The sequence below is a fragment of the Symphalangus syndactylus genome, chromosome 15 (assembly GCF_028878055.3).
Source record: "Symphalangus syndactylus isolate Jambi chromosome 15, NHGRI_mSymSyn1-v2.1_pri, whole genome shotgun sequence".
Taxonomy (NCBI): domain Eukaryota; kingdom Metazoa; phylum Chordata; class Mammalia; order Primates; family Hylobatidae; genus Symphalangus; species Symphalangus syndactylus.
Window position 1 is genome coordinate 23,022,868 of NC_072437.2, and position 23,050 is coordinate 23,045,917.

The 23,050-nt window shown below is 35.7% G+C and overlaps 1 protein-coding gene across 1 annotated transcript in view; it reads right to left on the reverse strand.

The window, feature by feature from the left end:
- LOC129463712 (UDP-glucose:glycoprotein glucosyltransferase 2-like) overlaps positions 1–23,050 on the reverse strand; it is a 199,882-nt gene that overhangs the window by 37,704 nt on the left and 139,128 nt on the right. Inside the window, 6 exon segments of the mRNA XM_063618499.1 lie at positions 1,724–1,906; positions 5,160–5,244; positions 6,391–6,486; positions 9,219–9,304; positions 12,911–12,995; positions 22,839–22,924. Coding sequence (XP_063474569.1) covers positions 1,724–1,906; positions 5,160–5,244; positions 6,391–6,486; positions 9,219–9,304; positions 12,911–12,995; positions 22,839–22,924 — 621 coding nt within the window.

Sequence of the window (23,050 nt, forward strand, 5' to 3'; positions counted from 1 at the left end):
AAATCATTATTACTCTACTACAGAAATCCAAAGAGCTGTATTTTCCTCATAGTGCTTTCATGTAATATGAATTTACTGAATTTAACATTTATTCCTCTTGTCCTTACAGGTTAAAGGTAAACTAAAATTTATATTCCTAGTCTTTAAGACAGTGGTCTTACTCATCAACAAGAATATTTTGTTATGTCCTTTATAAACAAGTCATTTTACGAATCAGACATTTGGGGAAGGGGTTAAATATTATGTAAGTGCAGAGCTCTTAGTTTCTCAAAGTATAAATAACAAAATCATTCCATGCCAAATCTCCATTATTGTATATCGGCAAATGTTAAGTTTGAATCATAAAAAAAAACTCCCAATTATTCTAAATAGCTTGAATAAAATAATATCAATGTTATTTTTTAATACGCTCAAGCCTTCTAGAACAATATTAGTGTACACGTTCAAAGAAAGGTAGAAGGAAGAATCATATTAGATATTATGTGTGGGGCACAGATGGGAGGATTGCTTGAGGCCAGAAGTTTGAGACCAGCCTGGGCAACACAGTGAGACCCTGTCTGTACAAAAAAAAAAAATTAGCCAGGCCTGGTGGTGTGCATGTGGAGTTGCAGCTCCTAGGCTGCTGAGGTGGGAGGATGGCTCGAACGCATGAGTCTGAGGCTACAGCAAGCTATGACTGTGCCACTGCACTCCAGCCTGGATGACAGAGTGAGACCCTGTCTCTTAAAAAAAAAAAAAAGTGTGTTTAGAAATGCTATTTTCTTAGTTTTCTTTGTAATGTTTCATATTTATCAATTTGGAATAGAGTACAAAAATAATAATAGTTTAGAATATGAGTACATTCTAATATAGGACTTGAAAATATACTTTTTGTTCCACATAAATTCTAACTTATCCATTTAATTTATATTTTCATGTACATATTACTTTTTTTTTTTAGAAATTCTGTGTATTTTCAAATTTTTTTTTTCCCACTAATGATTCAAAAGCAATGCAAGGAGGGAAAAAGGAAAAGCCATAATTTTTGGACATATAAATTTTGAAAGCAGAGGGCCTTGGGTTTTTTTTTGTTTGTTTTTGGCCAAATTTATTTGCTGTTATTTTTAGAGACAGGGTCTCACTCTTGTCACTCAGGCTGGAGTGCAGTGGCATGATTATATCTCACTGCGACCTCTAATTCCTGGGCTCAAACTTTCCTCCCCACCTCAGCCTCCAAAAGTGCTGAGACTACAGGCATAAGTTGGCCAAATTTAAAATGCTCTTTTCCTTAAGTGATAGAATGATGAGAATTTGGTTATTGGTTGAATGCGAAAGAATGCTGTTGAAGGTGGAAGAATAAGAGTTGTATGTAACTGCTAGCTTTTCTAGCAAGAAGAAATTCCTAATTTTAAACAAATATCAGCTCATAATTTACAGGAATTCATTTAACTACTCTTACTATGACTAATATAAGTATCTGTTTTAGTTCTCAAACATAAAAAACTACTACTTAGGAGAGAAAACTTCCATGTCCTAAATAATAAATGGTACTTCTTACAATACCTTCAATTTTCCCCTGGAATTCTGACTTTTTGTTTTTAAAGATACTTTGCTTATATATCACAATCATATCTTAAGCACTGTAATGAAGATAATAAACATGAGCAACATGAATTAATTTCTATATTGACAGAAGTGTAAAAAATGTTTGTGTATTACTAAAAATAGTAGTTAATCTTATTACCTGGACAGCATCAACAAAAATGATTTTGTCCACTGCTAGTGGGAAAAGAACATCAAGGAAAAGAATTTTGTAACCCCAAATAATCCTTTGTCTTTCAGTCTGTTGACGAAGCCAACGGGGCCACCTATACTGAACTAGTTCATATCGGAATCCATACTCTTTAGCCATGTGAGGAATTACTTCCTAAAAACACACACACAAAATCAACCAATATGTTCAAGAGAAAGTAGTTTTGTTTTAGAGAAAAAAATAACATTAAAAAGGTAAAGTTTCCTATAAATTGTTATAAACGAATAGGCAAGATGTCTAAATACTACTTCTATAACATACTTATTAATGAGAAATATTAAAATGCTAACAAATATGAAAACACAAGTATAAATAAAACTATATAATTTAATGTCATTAAAAATAAGTGCACTATATTATTTAACAAACTTATTAGTGGAAGATAAATGTTCCCATACTTTTATTGTTAACATCTGACTTGAGAAAACTGACTTAAAAAAAAGCCTCTGGATCTTGGGACACCTACATATCAAATAGTTCATGTATATGTTAACAGGTTGGCTGGTCAGAGATGTAAAGATGAAGAGAGGATACAAAAAACACAAAATAAGTTCTAAGCTGATAAATTAGATTCTATACAGGAGCTTCATGTTTGAGATATATCATTATTTAATTCAAGGATTAAAAATACAAAGTAGTGATTATGGTCTGAATATTTCATATTTGATTCAGTATCTTATAGGATTAGAAGTAGCTTATTCCCTGTTTAAAGCAGAAGCAGTTAATGAAATATACTGTGGGCTAAATTTAGTTCAAGAGCTCAAATATTGAGAGAGAGAATGAAAAAGGAATTGGAAAAGATGAATTAATAAACATAGAATTTGCGTTTTACCACTTGATTCTTACTTGAAACTAGTTTCTGGTTATATGTTTAATTTTTTTCTCTGACTTTGCAAGAACAATGTAGATTTAAAATATGTTTTTTTTTTAAAGGCAAGAAGCACCAATTTTATCTGTGAAATCTTGAAATTAGGGGTACAACAGCTGCCAGGAGTCATTGTTTTGGTTTCAAAATAAAATAAAATAAAACATTCAGATAAAATAAAAAGAATATTTTTTCTTCATTAAATATGTGTTCAAATATTCACTGAAACAGGCACTGTTCTAGGATCTAAGGGTACATTAGTGAACAAAAGAAATATAAATTATGACCTTCATTAGGCTTATATTTTAGAGGAAGTAGGTAGAAATAAACTATTGTTATCTACAGAAAAAAGTGCTATGAAGAAAAATTAAAAGGGAGAGGGAATTATAGTTTGCATAGTGCTGTCAGAAAAGAATTATGCCTAAGTTTAGTGTATAATTTTAGCAAATATTTGAATGAAGAGAGGAGGTATGACTTTTCTAAACTGGTAGGAACAAATCTAAAGTAGCTAGTGGCTTCTGTATCTGGCTGCTGGTTTACACAGATGTTTGAGTTTGTAAAAATCCAAAGCTAAATTTCATGATTTGTGCACTTTTCTGAGTGTATGTTATATTTCACTAAGAAGTTTTCAAAAGAAAAATTTTTTAAGAAAGAGACACATCACAAAAAGAAGGAAAATACTACTTCAGATACAGTATTTCTTTTGGCCATGCAGTGGAACAAGACTTTCTAATCCAGACATAGCACTGTTGTTCTGGTGAATAATATCTTTTCCTGCTAAGAGAATCTTTAGATTTTTCTATCTCAGTTTATTTGGGTTAAATACTCCCTTATTCAGTGTCTGACTACTAGGAAAACATGTTAAAAATTAGTAGAAAAATAGTATAACTTCTTATCTATACTTATGGGTTCTTTTTTTTTTTTTTTTTCTACTGTCAAATGAGCGTAGGAGGAGACACTATTAGTGGTGGAGGGCAAATGGGCTGTTACATAAGGTTAAGCACCTGAGGTCTGAATGCCTGGGTTCAAATCTCAGCTGTTTCTAATTAGCTGTTTCATCTCAGGCCTATGCTATAAAGGATGATTCTTGCTCAGAGAAAGGTATGGCCCTTCACCCTATCTCCCAGGAAATATCCTCTACCCTGGCCCTTCACCCTATCTCCCAGGAAATATTCTCTACCCTTGGAATTTCCTGACTAGTAAGAATGTCTACGTTTACCTGCAGATCTTGGACCACACTAGATATTGTATGCTAATGATGTTATTTGTAGTGAGGACCTTGGGCCACAAAGCATCAGTTCAACATCTGAAGGGGTTAGAGGCTAAGGTTAGCCATGCAGGCTGTTAGCCAAGTCCACACAGCTGACCCTCAATAAAAACTCTGCACCCCAAAGTTTGAATGAGCTTCCCTGGTTGGCAGTACTCCATGAGTACCCTCACACACTGTTGCTGGAAGAAATAAGTGCTATCCACTGCGAGGAGATTCTACTGGGAGAGGACAATTGTTAACTTTGTGTCTGGTCTCCCTGGACCCTACCCTAAGCATCTCTTCCTTTTGCTGATTTTATTTACGTCCTTTTGCTATAAAAACTGTAACTGTGAGCACAGCTGGTTTTTGGAGTTATATAAATCCTTATAGTAAGTTATTGAATCCAAAAGTGGTCTCAGGTACCTGTCAACTGTGCAAGCTAGTTATGTAACTTTTGAATCTTGGTTTTCTTATCACGTGGGATTGTTATGAAAAACAATTGAATAACATCAGTTAAACACTTGGCATCATGCCTAGAAATATTAAGGAATAAAAGCATGCTTGGCTAGTTTTACTTCTGTCCCACTGCTTTTGGTCTAGAAAAAAAAAAACTCATTTGAAATGCTGTTGAATGAGACACCAAATTACTGTGGAGACACTAAATTTCACGGAATTTGATTATGCTGTAGGGAGAATAGGAAGAAACACAGCATACTTTGTAGCAGGAGTATAGGGCTGAGTAAAGGGTAATAGCTGTTGATCACCTGAAATCTTCCAAATATAAAATGCCTCAGATCATGGTGCCCAGCAAACAATGCACTACACAGACGAAAGAGCTTTTTCGTTTCAGTACTGTAAAACTATTTTCCATGGTATAGGTATAGTCTTTGTATTTTCTTGATACTACTACTGTTTCTGCCTATCTTTGCAAAAATGACAGAAGCCATTTCTTTTAATTGAAAATCTGTATATATTTTCCATTGCCAAATTGTATTTAATTAGTCATTATCATGAAAAACTACTAGTCATTCTGATTTTGATTTTACTTAAAAATATACAGTCTTCTACTGTCCTCTCTTTGAACATCTCTAAATAAAAATTGCACAGAATTTTTCTTAAGCTACATAAAAATACTAAATACCATTTTTTCAAAAAGCTCATTCTGAAAAGAGAAATGTCATATAAACTTACAATGATACAGATAATTTACTATTCAAACATTAACCATTCTACAAAAAAAGCTATGTACTTACCTTAAATGTCGGTGAGAGACAATTTTTTAGCAACCAGAATTTCACTGGTGTTTTGGTGTTACGCAAAACAGAGAGCATCATAATTCTGTATAAAAGAATATTAAACCCAATATACATTAACAGTAACAGGAGTTCATATGTATTTTTTAACCTTGAAGTGTTTTTTAAAATTTAATCTTAAGTTTTAAAATTTAAGTTCTGGGATACATGTGCAGAACATACAGGTTTGTTACATAGGTCTTTTAAAGGCTTTTAAATAATTGAAGCTATGAATTAGAAGGTTTTCACAATGAAATGTGAAGAAATAAACTAAAATATGGTTTATCAAGTATGTAATGTGTAAGGATGAATACATATACATCATGGTAGCTTCATCTGGGTGCAGTTGTCTATGACTGTGTGATTAATATTAAGTCTACAAACCCTGAAGAGCTGAATGATCTATCTATATTGACAAATTCACTGGATGGGTCATTTGGTTTGCTAACCTAAACCTCCAAATGGAAAGGATACAAATGAATCTGAAGTTCCATTTTAATGTATCAGTGCTACAATTCAAATATTTTTGATTTATTCTCCGTGACCTTTCTATATAAACTGTTTAAAAATAGCCTTTTGTACTTTGCAATATGCATTTCTCCCCTCATTCCCTTTCTTTTTATAAAACAAGGTTTTCTTAACTGGAAAAGGATAATTTACTATAGTAAATTTTATATATATATATATAGTAAATATTGTATATATAAAGTACTGTAAATATATATATATATCGTGTGTGTGTATATATATATATATATTCTTACCTATCCAAAATGTCTATTTGCTAGCTTTGAAGAAAACCAATATTCCAAATCAAGCCAAACTCATGAAATTTCATATTTATATATACTTACCTCATAATTTTAAGTAAAAAAAAAAAAAAAAAGCAAGGTGTAAAGTAGTATGTTCTTTACTATTTGGGTAAAAGGACTTAAAAAAACTGAAATAAATAAATAAATATACACACATATATATTTACGTGTGTGTGTGTGCGTGTGTGTGTGTCTGTGTGTGTATCTCCTTAGCAGGGTATAAAAATAATACTATGGGTTTCCTGTGAGAAAAGGAACTGAGTATCAGGGAAACAGAGCTGGGAGTTTTTTTCCCAGTGTATATTCCTTTACTTTTTGTTTGAAATTTGAACCACGTAAATATTTCTTTTTCAAAATATAACGTTAAAAAATATACCTACCTTAAAAAACGTTCATATAAATGACAAGAAGCAACTGAAAAAATGTTTAGGACATCTTTTTCCTTTTTGTCTTCTTTATGCAAGCTTACTGTGAAACTTGGAATAAAAAAGTAATTGACATTTCTTATACATATAGAAACATTGTATGCCTAAATACTAAATATAAGCAATAAATATAGAAATGTATTTCAAAATAGTTAAGCTATAAACACTCTATAATATTTACAAACTAATATTAAAATATTTGACAATGTCATTTGAAGCTTTATGAGTTTTTAAAATTTGTAATGTGGAATATAATTATATTGTCTCTAGGTGAATGGGCTGGTATTCTTGGATTTTTGTGAGTTGCCAAAGGTTGTTTTCAGAACAAAGAATGAATTACAGCTTGACATGGCCATATCTAGTGTACTGAAACTTTAAACAGGCCAATGAGGGAAGGAACAGAATGCGTTAAGTGTGGAACTACGGCACGGCAAGAATTTATGTGGTAACAGGGTAGGTGTGTGAGTGCTGCTGATGGGGCTCACCCAGGCTAAAATATTTTTAAGCCGTCTACAATTTGGAGCTCCTCTGACCAAGCAGACTTTCTCCTCCACGCAGGGTGTGGAGTACCCTCTTGGTACTCTGGATGACTTCCATGACAAAGAAAGCACTAGGGAGCCATGTCTACTCACTGGTTTACATCAATGGTAGCGTCATCTGGGCCCAGCTGTCATTTTCATTACATTTTTGGAGCTAGACCAGCTCCATTTCATTTTTGTATAGGTCTATTTCATATATAAAAATGACTGAATCTTTTATTTACAGTATTCATAATGTATAAATTCATCTTTTTCTTCCTAAACATTTATTTTAAAATACTTTCATATAAACAGATATTTAGAATGAATCGAATTTGGTAAACAACTTAAAATCACCATCAAAGGTATTTTGCAAAATATAAATTGTTATAACAGAAGTATTTTTCAAATCTGGTAATCTCCCAAATAAGAAAAGAAGTTGATTCAGTGGCAAGAAAAAATAATCATTCTAAGTTAGGACTACAACTAAGATGAAAAAAGTCAAAGCATCATAAGACACACAATACTATGTATCTGGAGCAGTTAACGTCCCAAAAACTTACCATCTCTGTTTCTAACAAGCATTTTGTTTTTGGTATCCTTTTTATATAGCAAGTGGCTATACCATAATTGAACAGTTATCCTTAATCATTCTTATCTATATCTTCTAATTTTAATGGAAGCTCTTAGACAGATACTCTTAAAATTGCTCAGATTCTATTCCATTATCCCCTGTCAAACATACCTACCCTCCAAATCATCTCAATGAGTGGACTTGATCCTTTCTCTATCAGTAACTTGTTCAAAGCACACACTGTACAGTAACATGATTTTTCTTACCAAACAAGGAGTCAACTATAGAAAAAGAGGCTTAAACTGGGCAAAATCCAAAATGATGGAAGTGCTTTTGACTAGTATAACCAAATATATTTAAGTTGTTGAATCTATTTTGGCTAACATTTCTATTTCTTCTCTTTGATCAAAATGATTAATGGTTTGCCATCATAGCTCATATTGGGTTCCAATCTCTAAAATGGACATTCAAAGTTCTTTACAATATGCACCTACAGGAGACAGCTTTTGTTTTTGCTCACCTAACATCTGTTCCCCTTCTAGTAACAACCTGGCATTTTGGGGGGAATCATTCCTCCTCCCATCTCATTCTATGAGGTTTAGGTGGGACAGGGCTTCCCACCAGTTCTAGAAGTAGGCATATGACTCATATTTGGTTATCAGAGTCACAGAAATCAGTTCAGTTTGGGACACACAGCTATAGTTGGACCCATGAGTCAGCCTTGGAACTTTTATTGGTACTGTTTGGAAAGGGGCAACTTCCTTCCACTGGAAACAGTAAACTTTTAAAAGTCTATCTTAACATGGAGGAGACACAGAAACAGTAGACCTAAGAGATGGAGAAAGACTGTTTCCACACCACATCACCCAGTGGCCAACACCAGGTGTACTCCTGGATTCTTTAGATATCTGAGCCAATATATTCCTCACGTATGTTTCTTTTTCGAGACAGGGTCTCACTCTGTCACCCAGGCTGGAGTGCAGTGTTGCAATCTTGACTTACTACAGCTTTGACCTCCCAGACTCAAGCAATCCTCCCACCTCAGTCTTCTGAGTCACTGGAACTACAGATACATGCCACCATGACTGGCTAATTTTAAAATTTTTTGTAGATACAGGGTCTTGCTATGTTGCCCAGGCTAGTCGTGAACTCCTGGGCTCAAGCAATCCTCCTGCCATCACCTCTCAAAGTGCTAGGATTACAGGTGTGAGCCACCACGCTTGGCCTGTGTTCCTTTTTAAACTAACAATAAAACAGTATAGGTATCAATCTAACATAAACAGTCCCTATTATTTTCAAGTTGCAGCTAGCTAGGCTACTTTCTTTTCTTTGAGGAACATACTCAATCATTTTGTCTTCATGTAACTGCCTTCACTCAATCTTTAACTTTTGAAATCCTGTCTGTCCTTTAAAACAGATCTTTGCCACACACTTCTTCAAGGAGTATTTCCCGAGGTTCCTTGTAAGTGGATATATAATTTTTCTCCATTGGTTTGTATAGTATTTTATTTTCATCTGTCTTATAGCTCTAGTTTCCTATCTTGTACACAGTAGTAACATTTATGTATTTATCTTACCCCTCCTAGATTAGAGGACCTTTGCCTTACTTAAATTTTCACTACTGTGGAACTTCCACATACTAGACTTCTGGATCAATCTAGTGATGTATTAAAATATTCATTAGTAATTACCTTTTAATGGAATCCCACAGTCCTTTTGTTTTTTCATCTTCATCGGTAAGGATATCTTCCTTAATTTTGTCTGTTTCTTTTTTCACCTAGATAGCATGGCAAAAAAGATTAGAATTTGGCTGCTTTAAATATTGTGCTGTATGGTTAGAAAGTGAAACATATTGGGTGAGATTACCCATAGAAATCTAAGATTGACAGCTGCAGTAACCAAAGACAGGCAATATCTTAGCACAATGTTGTAAACAATCTGATCTCCAACTATCAATTCAACCTCTTTGTTCAGTTTCTTCAGTGGTTACATCCATACTGCTAAATAATGTGCTTACACTTGTGTTTACTAATTTATCAGCTTTAGGCATTATCTACTAGTATTTCTGAATTCAGAGTTTAGACATTATTCGCTCTTTGTGATGACAGATGAATAGCTCACTAATCATCATGCTTCCCATTCCCTATTTGTCTGGAAATTTTGGTAGTAATATGTTTATCTTCAGTTCTTCTATTGAGTATGTTTTGTCACTTTAAATAATATTTAAATCTCTTATTTTTTTATTCCCACAATCCCAACAGTTTCTCTTGTATAATCTGTTTATAAGGACACTACTATTTCTACAATTTCCTTCTACCTCCCAACTTATATTAAACCTTGACTTTAGCATTTGTAAATATTGATAACATTTACATTTAGTTCAGTAAACATAATTGTATCTGTTGCATTTTGCTATGGTGATTCTAAAACTTGAAAATCAGTAAGAAGTTTTCATTATGACAATGTAAAGATTAACCACTGAAGAGTTGGAAAAGCTACTAAAACTCTATTTCCTCTGCACAGTTACAGTTTTAGTACAGTAGAGCACAGTTATAGTTTCCTCCTATGGCCACTGTGCCACTCCTAGGAGACTCCTGCTGGTTCAGATGAATTCTCCTTTCTTACATTCCACCAGCAGAGAACTATTTTTTCCTGGAATTTCATTGTCCTTATTTTTTCTTGTAGGGAGACATACAAATATGTCTTCTTTATCACAGACATAATCTTTTCCAGTTTATTACTCATGTTATCTAATTGTCTGGAATTCTTGTCTACCTAAGACATTTTTCTTAAAGTTCAACAATTAACTGTTTCTTTCTAGATTTTCTTTACATTGGATTACAGATTAGTTTCACCATTTCTTGAACTACCTATCTTCTTTCTTGATCTTGATCTTCATTGTACTGGCAAATGTCTCCAAGAAAGGGTATGAAAAATAATTTTTCTAAATCTTCACACTTCAGAAACTAACATTTTACCTTCACATTTAAGAATTTGGCTAGATACAGAATCTTGGGTTCAAAATAATTTTCCTCAAAATACTGAAAGCTTTGTTTTGCTGTCTTTTAACATCTAAGTATTTTGAAAATGAAATTCTGATGTTAGTGTTGTCATTCTATTGCAGTGACCCACTTCTTCTTAGTAGCTATTATAATCTCATATGGGCCATTTTCATTCATCCTACTTCGTAATTTGTGGACTCTTTTGACATGAACATTTTTCTCTCTCAACTTTACGACACTTTCCCTCCTCCATGTTCTCTGTTGTTTCTGGAATTCCTCTTAGTAGGCTACTGGATTTCATGGGCTGATCCTCTATGTTGCTTATCGTTTCTCCTCCCTGTTTTTCTGTCTTTTTAGTGTAATTCTGAGAAAGAGGTGGTTTGGAGATAAAACTGTGTTATTAGAAAACAAACTAAAGACGGCCAGGCATGGTGGCTCATGCCTGTAATCCCAGCACTCTGGGAGGCCAAGGCGGGTGGATCACTAAGACCAGCCTGACCAACATAGTGAAACCCCACCTCTACTAAAAATACAAAAAATACACACAAACATAAAAATTAGCCAAGCATGGTAGCACATGCCTGTGGTCCCAGTTACTCAGGGGACTGAGGCAGAAAGATCACTTGACCTTGGGAGACGGAGGCTGCAGTGAGCCAAGATTGGGCCACTGCACTCCAGAGTGAGCAACAGAGCGAGACTCCGTCTCAAAACAAAAACCAAAACAAACTACTGAAAGACCTAGGGTATGGGTAGGCTGCAGAATATTTCTAATTGGTATCTTTCATCATTCATAAAAATTCTTAGCCATTATTTCTTCAAATGTTACTTGTACCCCATTCTTTAATTATCTTTGAAATTCCATTTAGTTTACTTTTATTTATCCAACAAATACTCATAAAGTGCTTTATCTTATCTTCGTAACAGTCCTGTAAGGTATATTCTATTGTTAACCCCATTTTACAGATGAGGAAATGAGACAGAAAGAGATTAAGTAATCTGTCCAAGGTCACACAGCTAGTGAGTGGCAAAGCCAGTTTTAAATCCACTACTGGTAATCTTAGACTTTCACACTAGCGTGTGTGTGTGTGTGTGTGTGAATGCTCTCTTCTATATTTTCTTTTTTTCCTGTCTCTGTTGCATTTGGTATACTTTTTATGGCCTATCTCCCAACTTGCTAATTTTCTCTAAAGGCATGTTAAAGCTATCTACTGAATTATTAATTTTGGTATTGTATTACTCAGTTTCCAAAGTTCTACTTTAAAAAAATCTGATACACATGTTTTACAGTTTCATGTTCCCTGCAATTATTTTTAAACTCATCTTTAATTTCTTTAAAAAAAAAAGTACAGCTGTTTCAGAGGTTATTCTAATAATTCTAGTATCTTGAGTCTTTGTGTATCGGTTTTCTGTTCCTGCTAGTTTTGTGTATTTGGTTAACTTTGACTATGAGTTGGCCTTTACACTAGAAAAATTTGATTTGCAGCTTAGGCTATTGTAGTCTTATTCCAGAGATTTATGGATGTCTCTTCCAGATATCTCTATAGCCTATCAATCTGGAACAATTTTAGTACCAATTCAAGGTTCAGGATTCCCTGGCCTACTTAGCTGACACAAATTTGGGCTAAAAGACTATGAGGAATAATTTTTTATGTTTCATCCTTAGCCTGAAAATAGAGCTAGTTTATTGTAGAGAGGGTCTTCTAATAGATTATTTTATGTGTGTTCTGGGTTCTAATTTTTGTCCCTTAACCCATCAAATTAAATAAAAATGGCAAAGTGTGACAGGACAGAAAAATGTTCCCAGGACAACAGCTTCCTTGGGTCAAGAGAAGTTTCTGTGCTTGCTTATTTCACTAGGCTCGCATTTTCCCTTTAATTTTGGTTTTGGGTTTCCTTATTATCCTTATTATCTTATTATCAATTCCACATTGTTTTTAAAATTTTTAAAAAATTTTATCTAATATTTTCACTAGTTTTAAGCAGGAGGGTTGGTCCAAAAAGAATCTGCTATCATTAAAAACTCCCTTTCTCTCCCTCATTAAAAAACAGCACCTTTTCTTTTTAGAGCTAATTTTTCAGTGCATGTTCTTGATCTCATCTGTAGAGTCCAATTTGTAATGTTATTTGGCTACAGACAGATTTAGTAGATATATTTACAGTTATCATAATGTAAAAAAAAATCCTTCTATCTTCAAGTTCTGTTTTCCTTTGTGAACTTAATCCTCTACTTATTTTACTGCTGGAGTTCAAATATAACATTTTAGGTTGTAAAATTGTAAAGTTAGTTGTAAAATAAATCAATTAAAAAACAAAGAAGATAATTCTTAATATTAAGATAATTCTTAATAATTCTAGTCTATAAAAAGTTCTGCCCCACATACTTTTACTTCCAGTATCTTGCTTTTGAAGCTGTTTAATACAACAGTGATATCTTCTAGGTCTGCTTGAGAGTCAGTTCCTTCATGCCTAAAAGTGGAAAAATGTGTCCATAATTAATTTAAGAATAGACATACAATTATGATGGCATAACAAATAAATTCATTTTGCAATAAACGTAAGTCCAATATCACTAGTGCATATATCATGTTTTTCTGTTTCTATAGTCAATTAAGATATATTATAATATGCTGTAGTTTTCAAAATAATCCAATAAATTTTAACTCAGTACACATTAAAATTGTAAAAAAGTAACTCATTAAATTCAATACTACTCAATCACTCTGAAAGTTCAAATTATGACTTATCTTTGCTGTTATATACCAAGGCTATCACACAACTAAAATCTTTCACATCCCTGATATATTGCAATGATAATTACAATTTTTTACACTTCAAAGTTGTTTATGTATCAAAGGAGTTCTACACTGTCCAACTTTTTAATATCCACCAGCCGTTTTCAAATGCCAAAATTTGAAGTACATTGTTAAAATAATGAGACTGAAAATGTGTCTATGATGTCCATCTGCATCACTTGAATGTTTCCATTTTGTATTACATATAATGCAGTTTTTTTCCCGCCCATTTTCAAAATTGCTTAAACAAATATGGCAACTGTGCTCCATAATTATTTTTTCAAACTATTCTCACTATGGACTAAAAAGCTCTATCATATTTACAATAAAGTTGAATTTTGTTGAAGGGGAAGCAATCATATGTCAAATTAGTAGTTACTTTTGAGTTGTTATATATAATATATACTTTTAACATTTTTCCAAAAAGAACACCCGGGGAGTCTAGCACTATCACGACTGACACGTCTTTGACTTTGTCTTACTCCCAATTCCTGAGCTGAGGTGGTTAAACCAAAGTAGCAGGCAGAACTCTGTCCAACAATCACCACTAGAAAACAGAAAGAAGCCAGGTGTGATGGCTTACACCTGTAATCCCAGCACTTTGGGAGGCTGGGGTGGGAGAATCGCTTGAGTCCAGGAGTTTCAGACCAGCCTGGTCAACACAGTGAGACCTCGTCTCTGCAAAATTTTTTGAAAAATTAGCTGGATGTGGTGGCCACTGCTGTGGTCCCAGCTAGTCAGGAGGCTGAAGTAGGACGATTGCTTGAAACTGGCAGATTGAAGCTCCAGTGAGCTGTGAGCCGTGATTGTGCTATTGCACTTCCGTCTGGGCAAGAGAGACCCTGTCGCAAAAACAAAACAAAACAAAACAAAACAGGATCTAACTTGTATAGTAGAAACATTGTCAAATTTCTTAAAAACTTTCAGCTGCTTATGGCCACAAACACTACTTAAGGGCATTGACAACTTTAGCCATTTAATCCCCTGTCCACTGAGACCCAGAGAATAAAGCCAGGTAGCACAGCACTACAGCTAGACCTAGACAAATTCTAACGCAAATCTCTTTCCACTTCCATCAGGTAGCAGAGGTAGTAATGGTGACGAGCTCTCATTTTAATTCAGGCACTGTTTTTTTTATTTATTATACTTTAAGTTTTAGGGTACATGTGCACAATGTGCAGGTTTGTTACATATGTATACATGTGCCATGTTGGTGTGCTGCGCCCATTAACTCTTCATTTAACATTAGGTATATCTCCTAATGCTATCCCTCCCCCCTCCCCTCACCCCAAAACAGGCCCCAGTGTGTGATGTTCCCCTTCCTGTGTCCATGTGTTCTCATTAATTTCCACCTATAAGTGAGAACATGCGGTGTTTGCTTTTTTTGTCCTTGTGATAGTTTGCTGAGAATGGTTTCCAGCTTCATCCATGTCCCTACAAAGGACATGAACTCATCATTTTTTATGGCTGCATAGTATTCCATGGTGTATATGTGCCACATTTTCTTAATCCAGTCTATCATTGTTGGACATTTGGGTTGGTTCCAAGCCTTTGTTATTGTGAATAGTGCCGCTATAAACATACGTGTGCATGTGTCTTTATAGCAGCATGTCTTACAATCCTTTGGGTATATACCCAGCAATGGGATGACTGGGTCAAATGGTATTTCTAGTTCTAGATCCCTGAGGAATCGCCACACTGACTTCCACAATGGTTGAACTAGTTTACAGTCCCACCCACAGTGTAAAAGTGTTCCTATTTCTCCACATCCTCAGGCACTGTTTTAAGCACTTCATAGATGCTCACTCACTTAATCCATACAACCATCCTTTGAGGAAAGTACAATTATTATCCTAGATCCAAATTGAGTCTAGATAGTCTGGCTCTTCACCACTATACTATCGGACCTTTACCAACAATGCTAAGCACCTGAAACCTCTGGATACATGAGGAAAATGAGCAGCTTAAATGAAGGGAACAAGCTAAGCAGTCAGAGGAAATGGACTTCATTGATAAGGCATTAATGCAGAAAAAAGGGAAGCATTCAAATAATTCATATTCTCAATGAGATTCAAAAGAATACTGAATCTCAGTAAAAGCCATTTGCTTCAAAATGAAAGAATTCACTGTGTCAGGAAGCATGATTAATAAAAAAAGCACTCATACATGTGTCTCCTGAAATTCTAAAAAACAATTTATATTTTCAGAGAAGAAATGTAAATCAGATTGGCTTCATATTTTTCATCCAAAACACTAACTGGTAAGAAACAATGATGAAGCCTTGTTTCAAGCATTCTGAATAAAATTATAATGCTGTTATTCAATACTTAGGAAAGTTATAATTCATACAGAATTGCAAAAGAAATTTTTAAACCTTTGAGGACCACCTCAAAGTTTTAAACATTTGAGGGTACACCACTAATGTCTCTGAAAAAACTTATTTGTGGAAAGGTGGTGTATATTATGATATGGCAGGCAACATCCCACCTTTAGCATACACTGCAATAGTTAGAAAGATACACCCATTTTTGTTGTTGTTGTTACTCAACTCTTTTGCAGCTAAGGTTTTGGTTGATAATTAGATTCTGCTAAACAGATAGATACATTTGCATGTTATTTGGAACTTAGAAGTGAGCGGGGCAATGTGCTGATGCTTGCCTAGCTTCTTTTGTCAAGCACAGTCATGGAGACATTGAGGTTTTCTACTTCAGTGTTCCAGTGTGTAATTGCTTAGCTTTCTGGGTACCAAAGGCCAGTTGATGTGTTGCTGGCAGCGGCTTCTAGCTTTCTCTCACTTCTGATGATGGGGAAGTAGCAGCTCTTTCTGGCTGGTCAGTTCCTTGGCTTTGTTCTCAAGCATTCCTAGGATCCAGCCCTCCTGGAGAGCTTGCTCCGCCAGTCCTTCCCAACACAATGTAAAAGCATCCAATTGCTTGTGTTAAATACTTCTATGATACTATGGGAAGTCAGCCATCTGCTACGATTTGAATGTCCCTCCCCTCCAAAACTCATGATGAAATTGTACTGCCATTGTGGCAGTATTAAGAGGTGGGACCCTTAATAGGTGATTATAGGTGATGAGGCTCCACCCTCATCGGGTGGAACTGGTGCTACCACAAAAGGGCAAGTTTGGCCCTCTCTTGCTCTCTCTTGTCCTTCCGCCTTCTGCCACAGGGCAATGCAGCAAGAAGGCTTCTGCCAGATGCTGTCCCTCAATCTTTCCAACCTTCCAGAACTATGAACCAAGAAATTTCTGTACATTATAAATTGCTCACTCACAGGTATTCTGTTACAGCAGCAAAAAATGGCCTAAGACACCATCTAAACAAAAAATGAATGTGAAAATTAAAAGACATAAAAAAACTGTGATCAATAGTGAATTCATTAAAATTTACATTTAACTAATGGTAATATGATAGTAAAGAACTAAATAGAATATTGGGGGTAGGGGTAAAAGGATGCTAGAATGCTTCCACTGAAACCCCAAGAGATAGCTACCAGACACCGAAGTGAGTATGCATAGTCATCCATTCTCAATACCCTCACAATATGCAGATTGCCCCTCAGAGAGATTAAGCATATAAAAATGTTCAGAAAAGGGATTGCGTGAGATGAAGGCAGAAGAGTTTCCTTACAGAGAGCTGTTGTCAGATTGTGAGTCTCCACCACTATACTCTATGAGGATGGAAGGGGAAAAAGTATTGCCTTCTCATTCTAAACTCAGTAAGGTAGACACTTTAAGGAGAAGACACTTTGCAATACATATTCTGAAGTTGGGATGCACAGAGGACTCATATCTGGGAAAGTTAAAAGTGTACATGGAGCAGGATTGGATATTTGAGGACTGATTTATTGCTCTAATCGACGAGTCAGGAGAGTGCTTACTGCCTCTGCAACTGGTCTGAACTAGAGTTTGTTGGGCAACTGATGTCTAGGTATTTCCACAGATCAGATGCAGCCAAGAAGGAGAGCGATTTGGTTTTGTTGTTACCAAAGGGTAGTCATGTGTCCTGCCAATATGGCAACCAGGAGGTATGAGGAGACCACACCAACAGAACCAGGAAACTAAAGGAGAGTGAAGTACAGCAATAGAAAACTTTTAAGAGTCCACAGAGAGTGAGTTTTAACTACTGCAGAGCCAGCAAAGTTACGGTGGACCAACTCGAGTACCTGCGGAGAAAGAACGGAAAGCCTTGTTTGATATCTTTGTCCTTCCTCCTATATAAAACATGGGAGAAACAGTTCAGTCTCAAAGGTACCAAACTAAAATTGATTACAAGTGTTACTTTGGCAGAAAAGATTTTTGTGAAGATTTCAAATGAGAAGTCTAGCACAATAATTTGGCATTGAAGGTGCATAAATAAAGTATCTAATATTCTCTACAATTAATTAGGAAAATCTGAGCAGCATTTGTCTAACTTTGGTAGAAATACAAAGAAATAAAGGAGAATAGTTTTCAGACTTTTTGTATTCAAGGTAAGTAACAGCCAATACGGAGTATACACAAATAATCTGCAGTTAATGACTACAAAAAATTGACAGACACAGAAAGTACACATTGTGGGCATTATGCCTCAGAAGTGGAAAGCCAAATTTAAAAAAATCAAATAATTTATTCATGGCTTTAAAATCTGAACTTAGAAACTCATATCAATATTATCTTAGCTTAGATTTTTAGCAGGTTTCAGGAATATTTTTCCTAATTATAAAGGTAATATCAATTAGAATTAAAACATAAATTAGGATAAACAACATCAGTTTTTGTTATATTTTATATTGACCTCGTTAGACTTTTTATTACACAGTAACATGTATTTTTTTCCATTTTAGATAGCTAGTGACATTAATCATATGTGGAATTAAATTATGACTAAGTATATGGTTTTATTGTTTATAAGTAATACAAACAAATTTGTAAGTTATTTCTACTGCCAAAAGTTGTCTGTGAATGAGAAAAAACAATTTGCACTAATATGTTAGTGGTACTTCAAATATAATATCAAGAACTATTTTCTCTCTAAAACATCTTTATGAACTGTGTATGATAGAAAATAATAGTAAAGAAGATAAAACAGAACCTAAATCATGTATAGTTTTAGTTTTACATAATACATGTGCTATTGTATAACTGTATTTGTAAAAGAAGGAATAAGTGGAGAGGAAATGGACATTTACTCAATATTCTACAATGATGTTCTCATTTAGTCCTTAGCAAAACCTCACAAGGGAGGTAGGATTATTCCCTTTTGTAATGACGAAATAAAGACCACAAATAGCAAAGAAACTTATACAAGATCATACAGATAGTTAGTGGTACAGAAGGGATTTGACTCATAATTCATATACAGGGCTTTCCCTTTGTGAAACATAATGGTGAAACGGTAGTGGCAGATACAGAAATGCTGAGTTCCTGGCAATGCAGTTTGCACAAAATTTAAAAAGCAGAAACAAAACACGAATGCTTCTTAAAATTATATCTTGAAACCATGGCTTTTATAAGGGTCAATATAAATGTTACAGTCTATTTTGCTCATTTTCTATACTAACATAGCACTCTTTTATAGAACTTAGAACATGTAATAGTCACTCATTTTCTTGACTATCTTTTCTACTGGAATGAGTTTTGGGAGGGTAGGAACTGTGTATTTGTAATGGGAATGACACAGCAAGGTAGCATAGGTTGCTGCATAGGCATTAGAACAACATACCCAAATGGGTCCAGCTGGTAGCCAAAGATAAGAACTTAGAGGTACCCCCTTCCTGCCTAGCAAACTGGGCTTCTGTTGTCCTGCCTTCCCTTCAAACACACCAAAAGTGACCCATGCTCTATTCCCTTGTATATACTGCTAGTTGCATGCATGCTCTCTCTTTCTCTCTGCCTGACTCCTCTTCATTCTTGCCTGATGTGACCTAGAGATGAAGCTCTTCCTGCCCAGGATTTGTAATAAATCTTTGAACTTATTTCTTATTGTGGTGGTGTATTAAATTTGCACCACCCATTGGAAGAGCCAGGGACTATCCCAGACCGGGTTTTCTCGGGGATGCTGGGGAGAACACAAAGTTGGGTTCCCAGTGTCACCGCGATGGTCAGGCAAGCATAAACTGCACATGGGTCAGACAAGAGCCACACGGGCATCTGTCAGTATAAACAAGTTTCCTGTGTGAGGGAAACTGGGTCTGGGGTCAGACAACTATGAATTAGACCATCCACCAGGTAAATGAAGTGTTCCATGAAAGGCACAGAGTAAACATTCACATCCAGCTGCCTTTCATTCCTCATTAGGGCAAGGTCACTAGCCACTCCAGTACTGGAACTCAATTTGGCTGGGGGTTCTCAAAACAGCATTGTTCAACTGCTTATCTCCAATACTCGTCCTTATTTTTGCCTGCTTATTCCACCGCACCAAGTGATTTCTGTCACTATAGTTTGTATTATCTAGTGTTTTGTAACTTATAAAAGGAGACATGCAGTAGTACAGCAACCCCCACTTACCCACAGGGTATAGGTTCGAAGACACCCAGTGGATGTATGAAACCATGGATGGTACTGAACCCTAAATGTATGTTTTTCCTATACATACATGTCTATGATAAGGTTTATTTATAAATTAGGCACAATACTCTTGCCTTTTGTGGTCATTAAGTAAAACGAGGGTTACCTGAATTATAAGCACTGTGATCCCATGACAGTTGATCTCATAACTGAGAATGCTACTAAGTGACTCATGGGCAGACACCTGACAAAGGAATGATTTTCCAGGTGGAACAGAGCAGGATGGTGTGAGAAGTCATCACATTACTCAGCAGTGCATAATTTAAAACGTAGGATTTGTTTATTTCTGGAATTTCCCACTTAATATTTTTGGACTATGGTTAACCATGGGCGACTGAAACCACAGAAAGCAAATTCTTCTTCTCCCCTTTTCTCCCCTTCCTCTCCATCCCCTTCCTTTTCCTCCTCCTCCTCATTTTGAGACAGGGTCTCACTCTGTTGCCCAGCCTGGAGTGCAGTGGCATGTTCATGGCTCACTGCAGTTGCCACCTCGTGGGTTCAACTGATCCTCCCACCTCAGCCTCCCAAGTAACTAAGACTACAGGCGCGTGCTACTGTGCCTGGCTACTTTTTTGATTTTATGTAGAGGTAGGTCTTGCTATATTGCCCAGGCTGGTCTCAAACTCCTGGGCTCAAGCAATCCTCCCACCTTGGCCTCCCAAAGTGCTAGGATTACATGTGTGAACTACCATGCCTAGCCTAAGTGTAAATTTAAAGTTTCTAGGAACTGTCCAATTGTTCAAAAGTGGTTGTACCATTCTACATACCCAATGGAAGTGAAAAACAGCTCCTGTTACTCCATATCCTCACCAACACTTGATATTGTCATTCTTTTTATAAAGTTAGTCATTTTAATAGATATGTGGCATATCTCGTGGTTTTAATGTAGATTTTCTTAATGACTAACAATGTTAAATACATTCTGTACTTATCCATATATCTTCTTTGGTAGAGTGTCTGTTCAAGACTTTTGCACATTTTTCATCTGGTTCTTTGTTGTCATATTGAGTTCTGATAGTCTTTATATATTCTGTATATAAATTCTTTGTCAGATATATGCTTTGCAAAGATTTTCTCCCAGTCTGTGGATTGTCTTTTCATTCTCTTTTTCAGTCATTTACATAAACCCTTTTAGTGTGAATATTAACGCATTCTGCAATACAAATGATGTTTAATAAAGGGCTTTCTCAGATCCTGCTGGGATATATGTCATAATATATGATATGTGTACTGTATTGACTTTCCAAACGAAAAACTTCTAAACTCTAAAACACATATGGCCCTAAGAGTTTTAGATGGGAGATGTGCATGTCTACCCTCTTCCTGGAATGTTCCATCTATGGTATGACTAGTAACTTCCTATTAATTCTTCAACTCTCTTGAGGTACTATATCATCTCTAATGTCAATACTGACTTCCTCCTACCTACCTCTACCACAGAACTAAGCATCCCTGTCTCTGTGTGCATAAGCCATTAAGCACATTTATTAACTGACACTATGAGCTAGGTACAGTATAAAATAAAGGGGAAAGAGTGGTGAAAAAAGATACCGTAACCCCTACTCCTATATTATCTTTGTTGAGTACAATGTGTGGTATAATAAAAGGTGCTCAGTAAGTATTTATTGAAAGCAATGAAATCTAGAGATATTTATTAAGGGCATAAAAAAGACTTTATCAAGAGTTGGCAAACTATGGCCAGTAAACCAAATCAGGTTTATGGTGTATTTTTTTAATAGCCCTAAGCTAAAACTGATTTTTATACTTTAAAATAATTGTTAAAAAAAATTTTGACAAAGACCACATGTGCTCTCAAATGAACAAAAATACTTACTTTTGGCTCCTTACCAAAAAAGTGTGATGACTCCTGCTTTCTACTATGGCTCACTGATCAACAGGAAAATTATTGTGCAAAAAAAAATTCCAAACTGAATATAACCGAAGGATAATGGTGTTGTTATGTAAGATATAACGTATACTATATTATCATTAAATGATCAAAATATCAATTATGCTGGTACAGGGAAAAGTCTAAGAGCCTGAATTTGTGGGGGTGGGCCTGGCATTGGGGCTGGGCAACAGCCCGGGGCTTCTGGGGTAGGCCTGGTGGTTGGGCAGGCTTGGAAACTGAATCTACCAGGCAGATTTGGAGCTTGGGGCTACAGGATCTGGCAGCTCAGTCTTCTGGTACCAGCATTAAGTGTGGGCTGTGAGGCCTACCTGGCTTTGGGTTTTACTGGGGTGAGCATGGTTTTGCAGTCCAAGGCAAAGTCTGCTGTTCACTTCCCTCTCCTTCCTCCAAGGGGGTATCTCTCCAGCTGTGCTGTATCAGGTGGAGGAAGGAGTGATGCATGTAATGTAAATTATCCTACACTCTTCAATGTGTCTTTCTTATTTCTGTGCTACACTGCAGCGCTGTAACAGCTCACCTCGTTCCTTAGTTTTTATTAAGGTAGTTTCATGTGTGGAGTGGATAGTTGTTCAAATTGATGTTTCTGCATGGGTATGAGCACCGGAATGTCCTATTTTGCCCTCTTGCTGATGTTCAGACCTAACCCAGTCATCACTTTTTTTTTTTTTTTTTTGAGACAGAGTCTTGCTCTCTGTCCCGGGTTGGAGTGCAGTAGTGCGGTCTCTGCTCACTGCAACCTCCGCCTCCCGAAGGTTCAAGCAATTCTTGGGCCTCAGCCTCCTGAATAGCTGAAGTTACAGGTGTGTGCCACCATGCCTGGCAAATTTTTGTATTTTTAGTACAGACGGGGTTTTGCCATGTTGGCCAGGCAGGTCTTGAACTCCTGGCCTCGTGATCTGCCTGCCTCGGCCTACCAAAGTATTGGGATTGCAGGCTTGAGCCACTGTGCCAGGCCAATCTTAACACTTTAATTGTTGTTTTGATTATCTTGGTTGTATTACACTAAAAACGTATTTATGTGTAAAAATTTAAAAGCAGTCTGCATAACTCACCCAACTATTTGATAAATATCTTCAGATTTTCCTTGGTGTAACCTCAGTATCCAAGCACCTGGGTTTGCTTTTAATTGAAAATACCCCTTTTAAGATGAGAAAAAAATAATCATTGAGTAATATGACTAAAAACCATCGAATTGCTCATGAATACACGAATGATCCAAGAAAGTATTTACTAACTGTAGAATGAATAAATTCTATAAATCAAT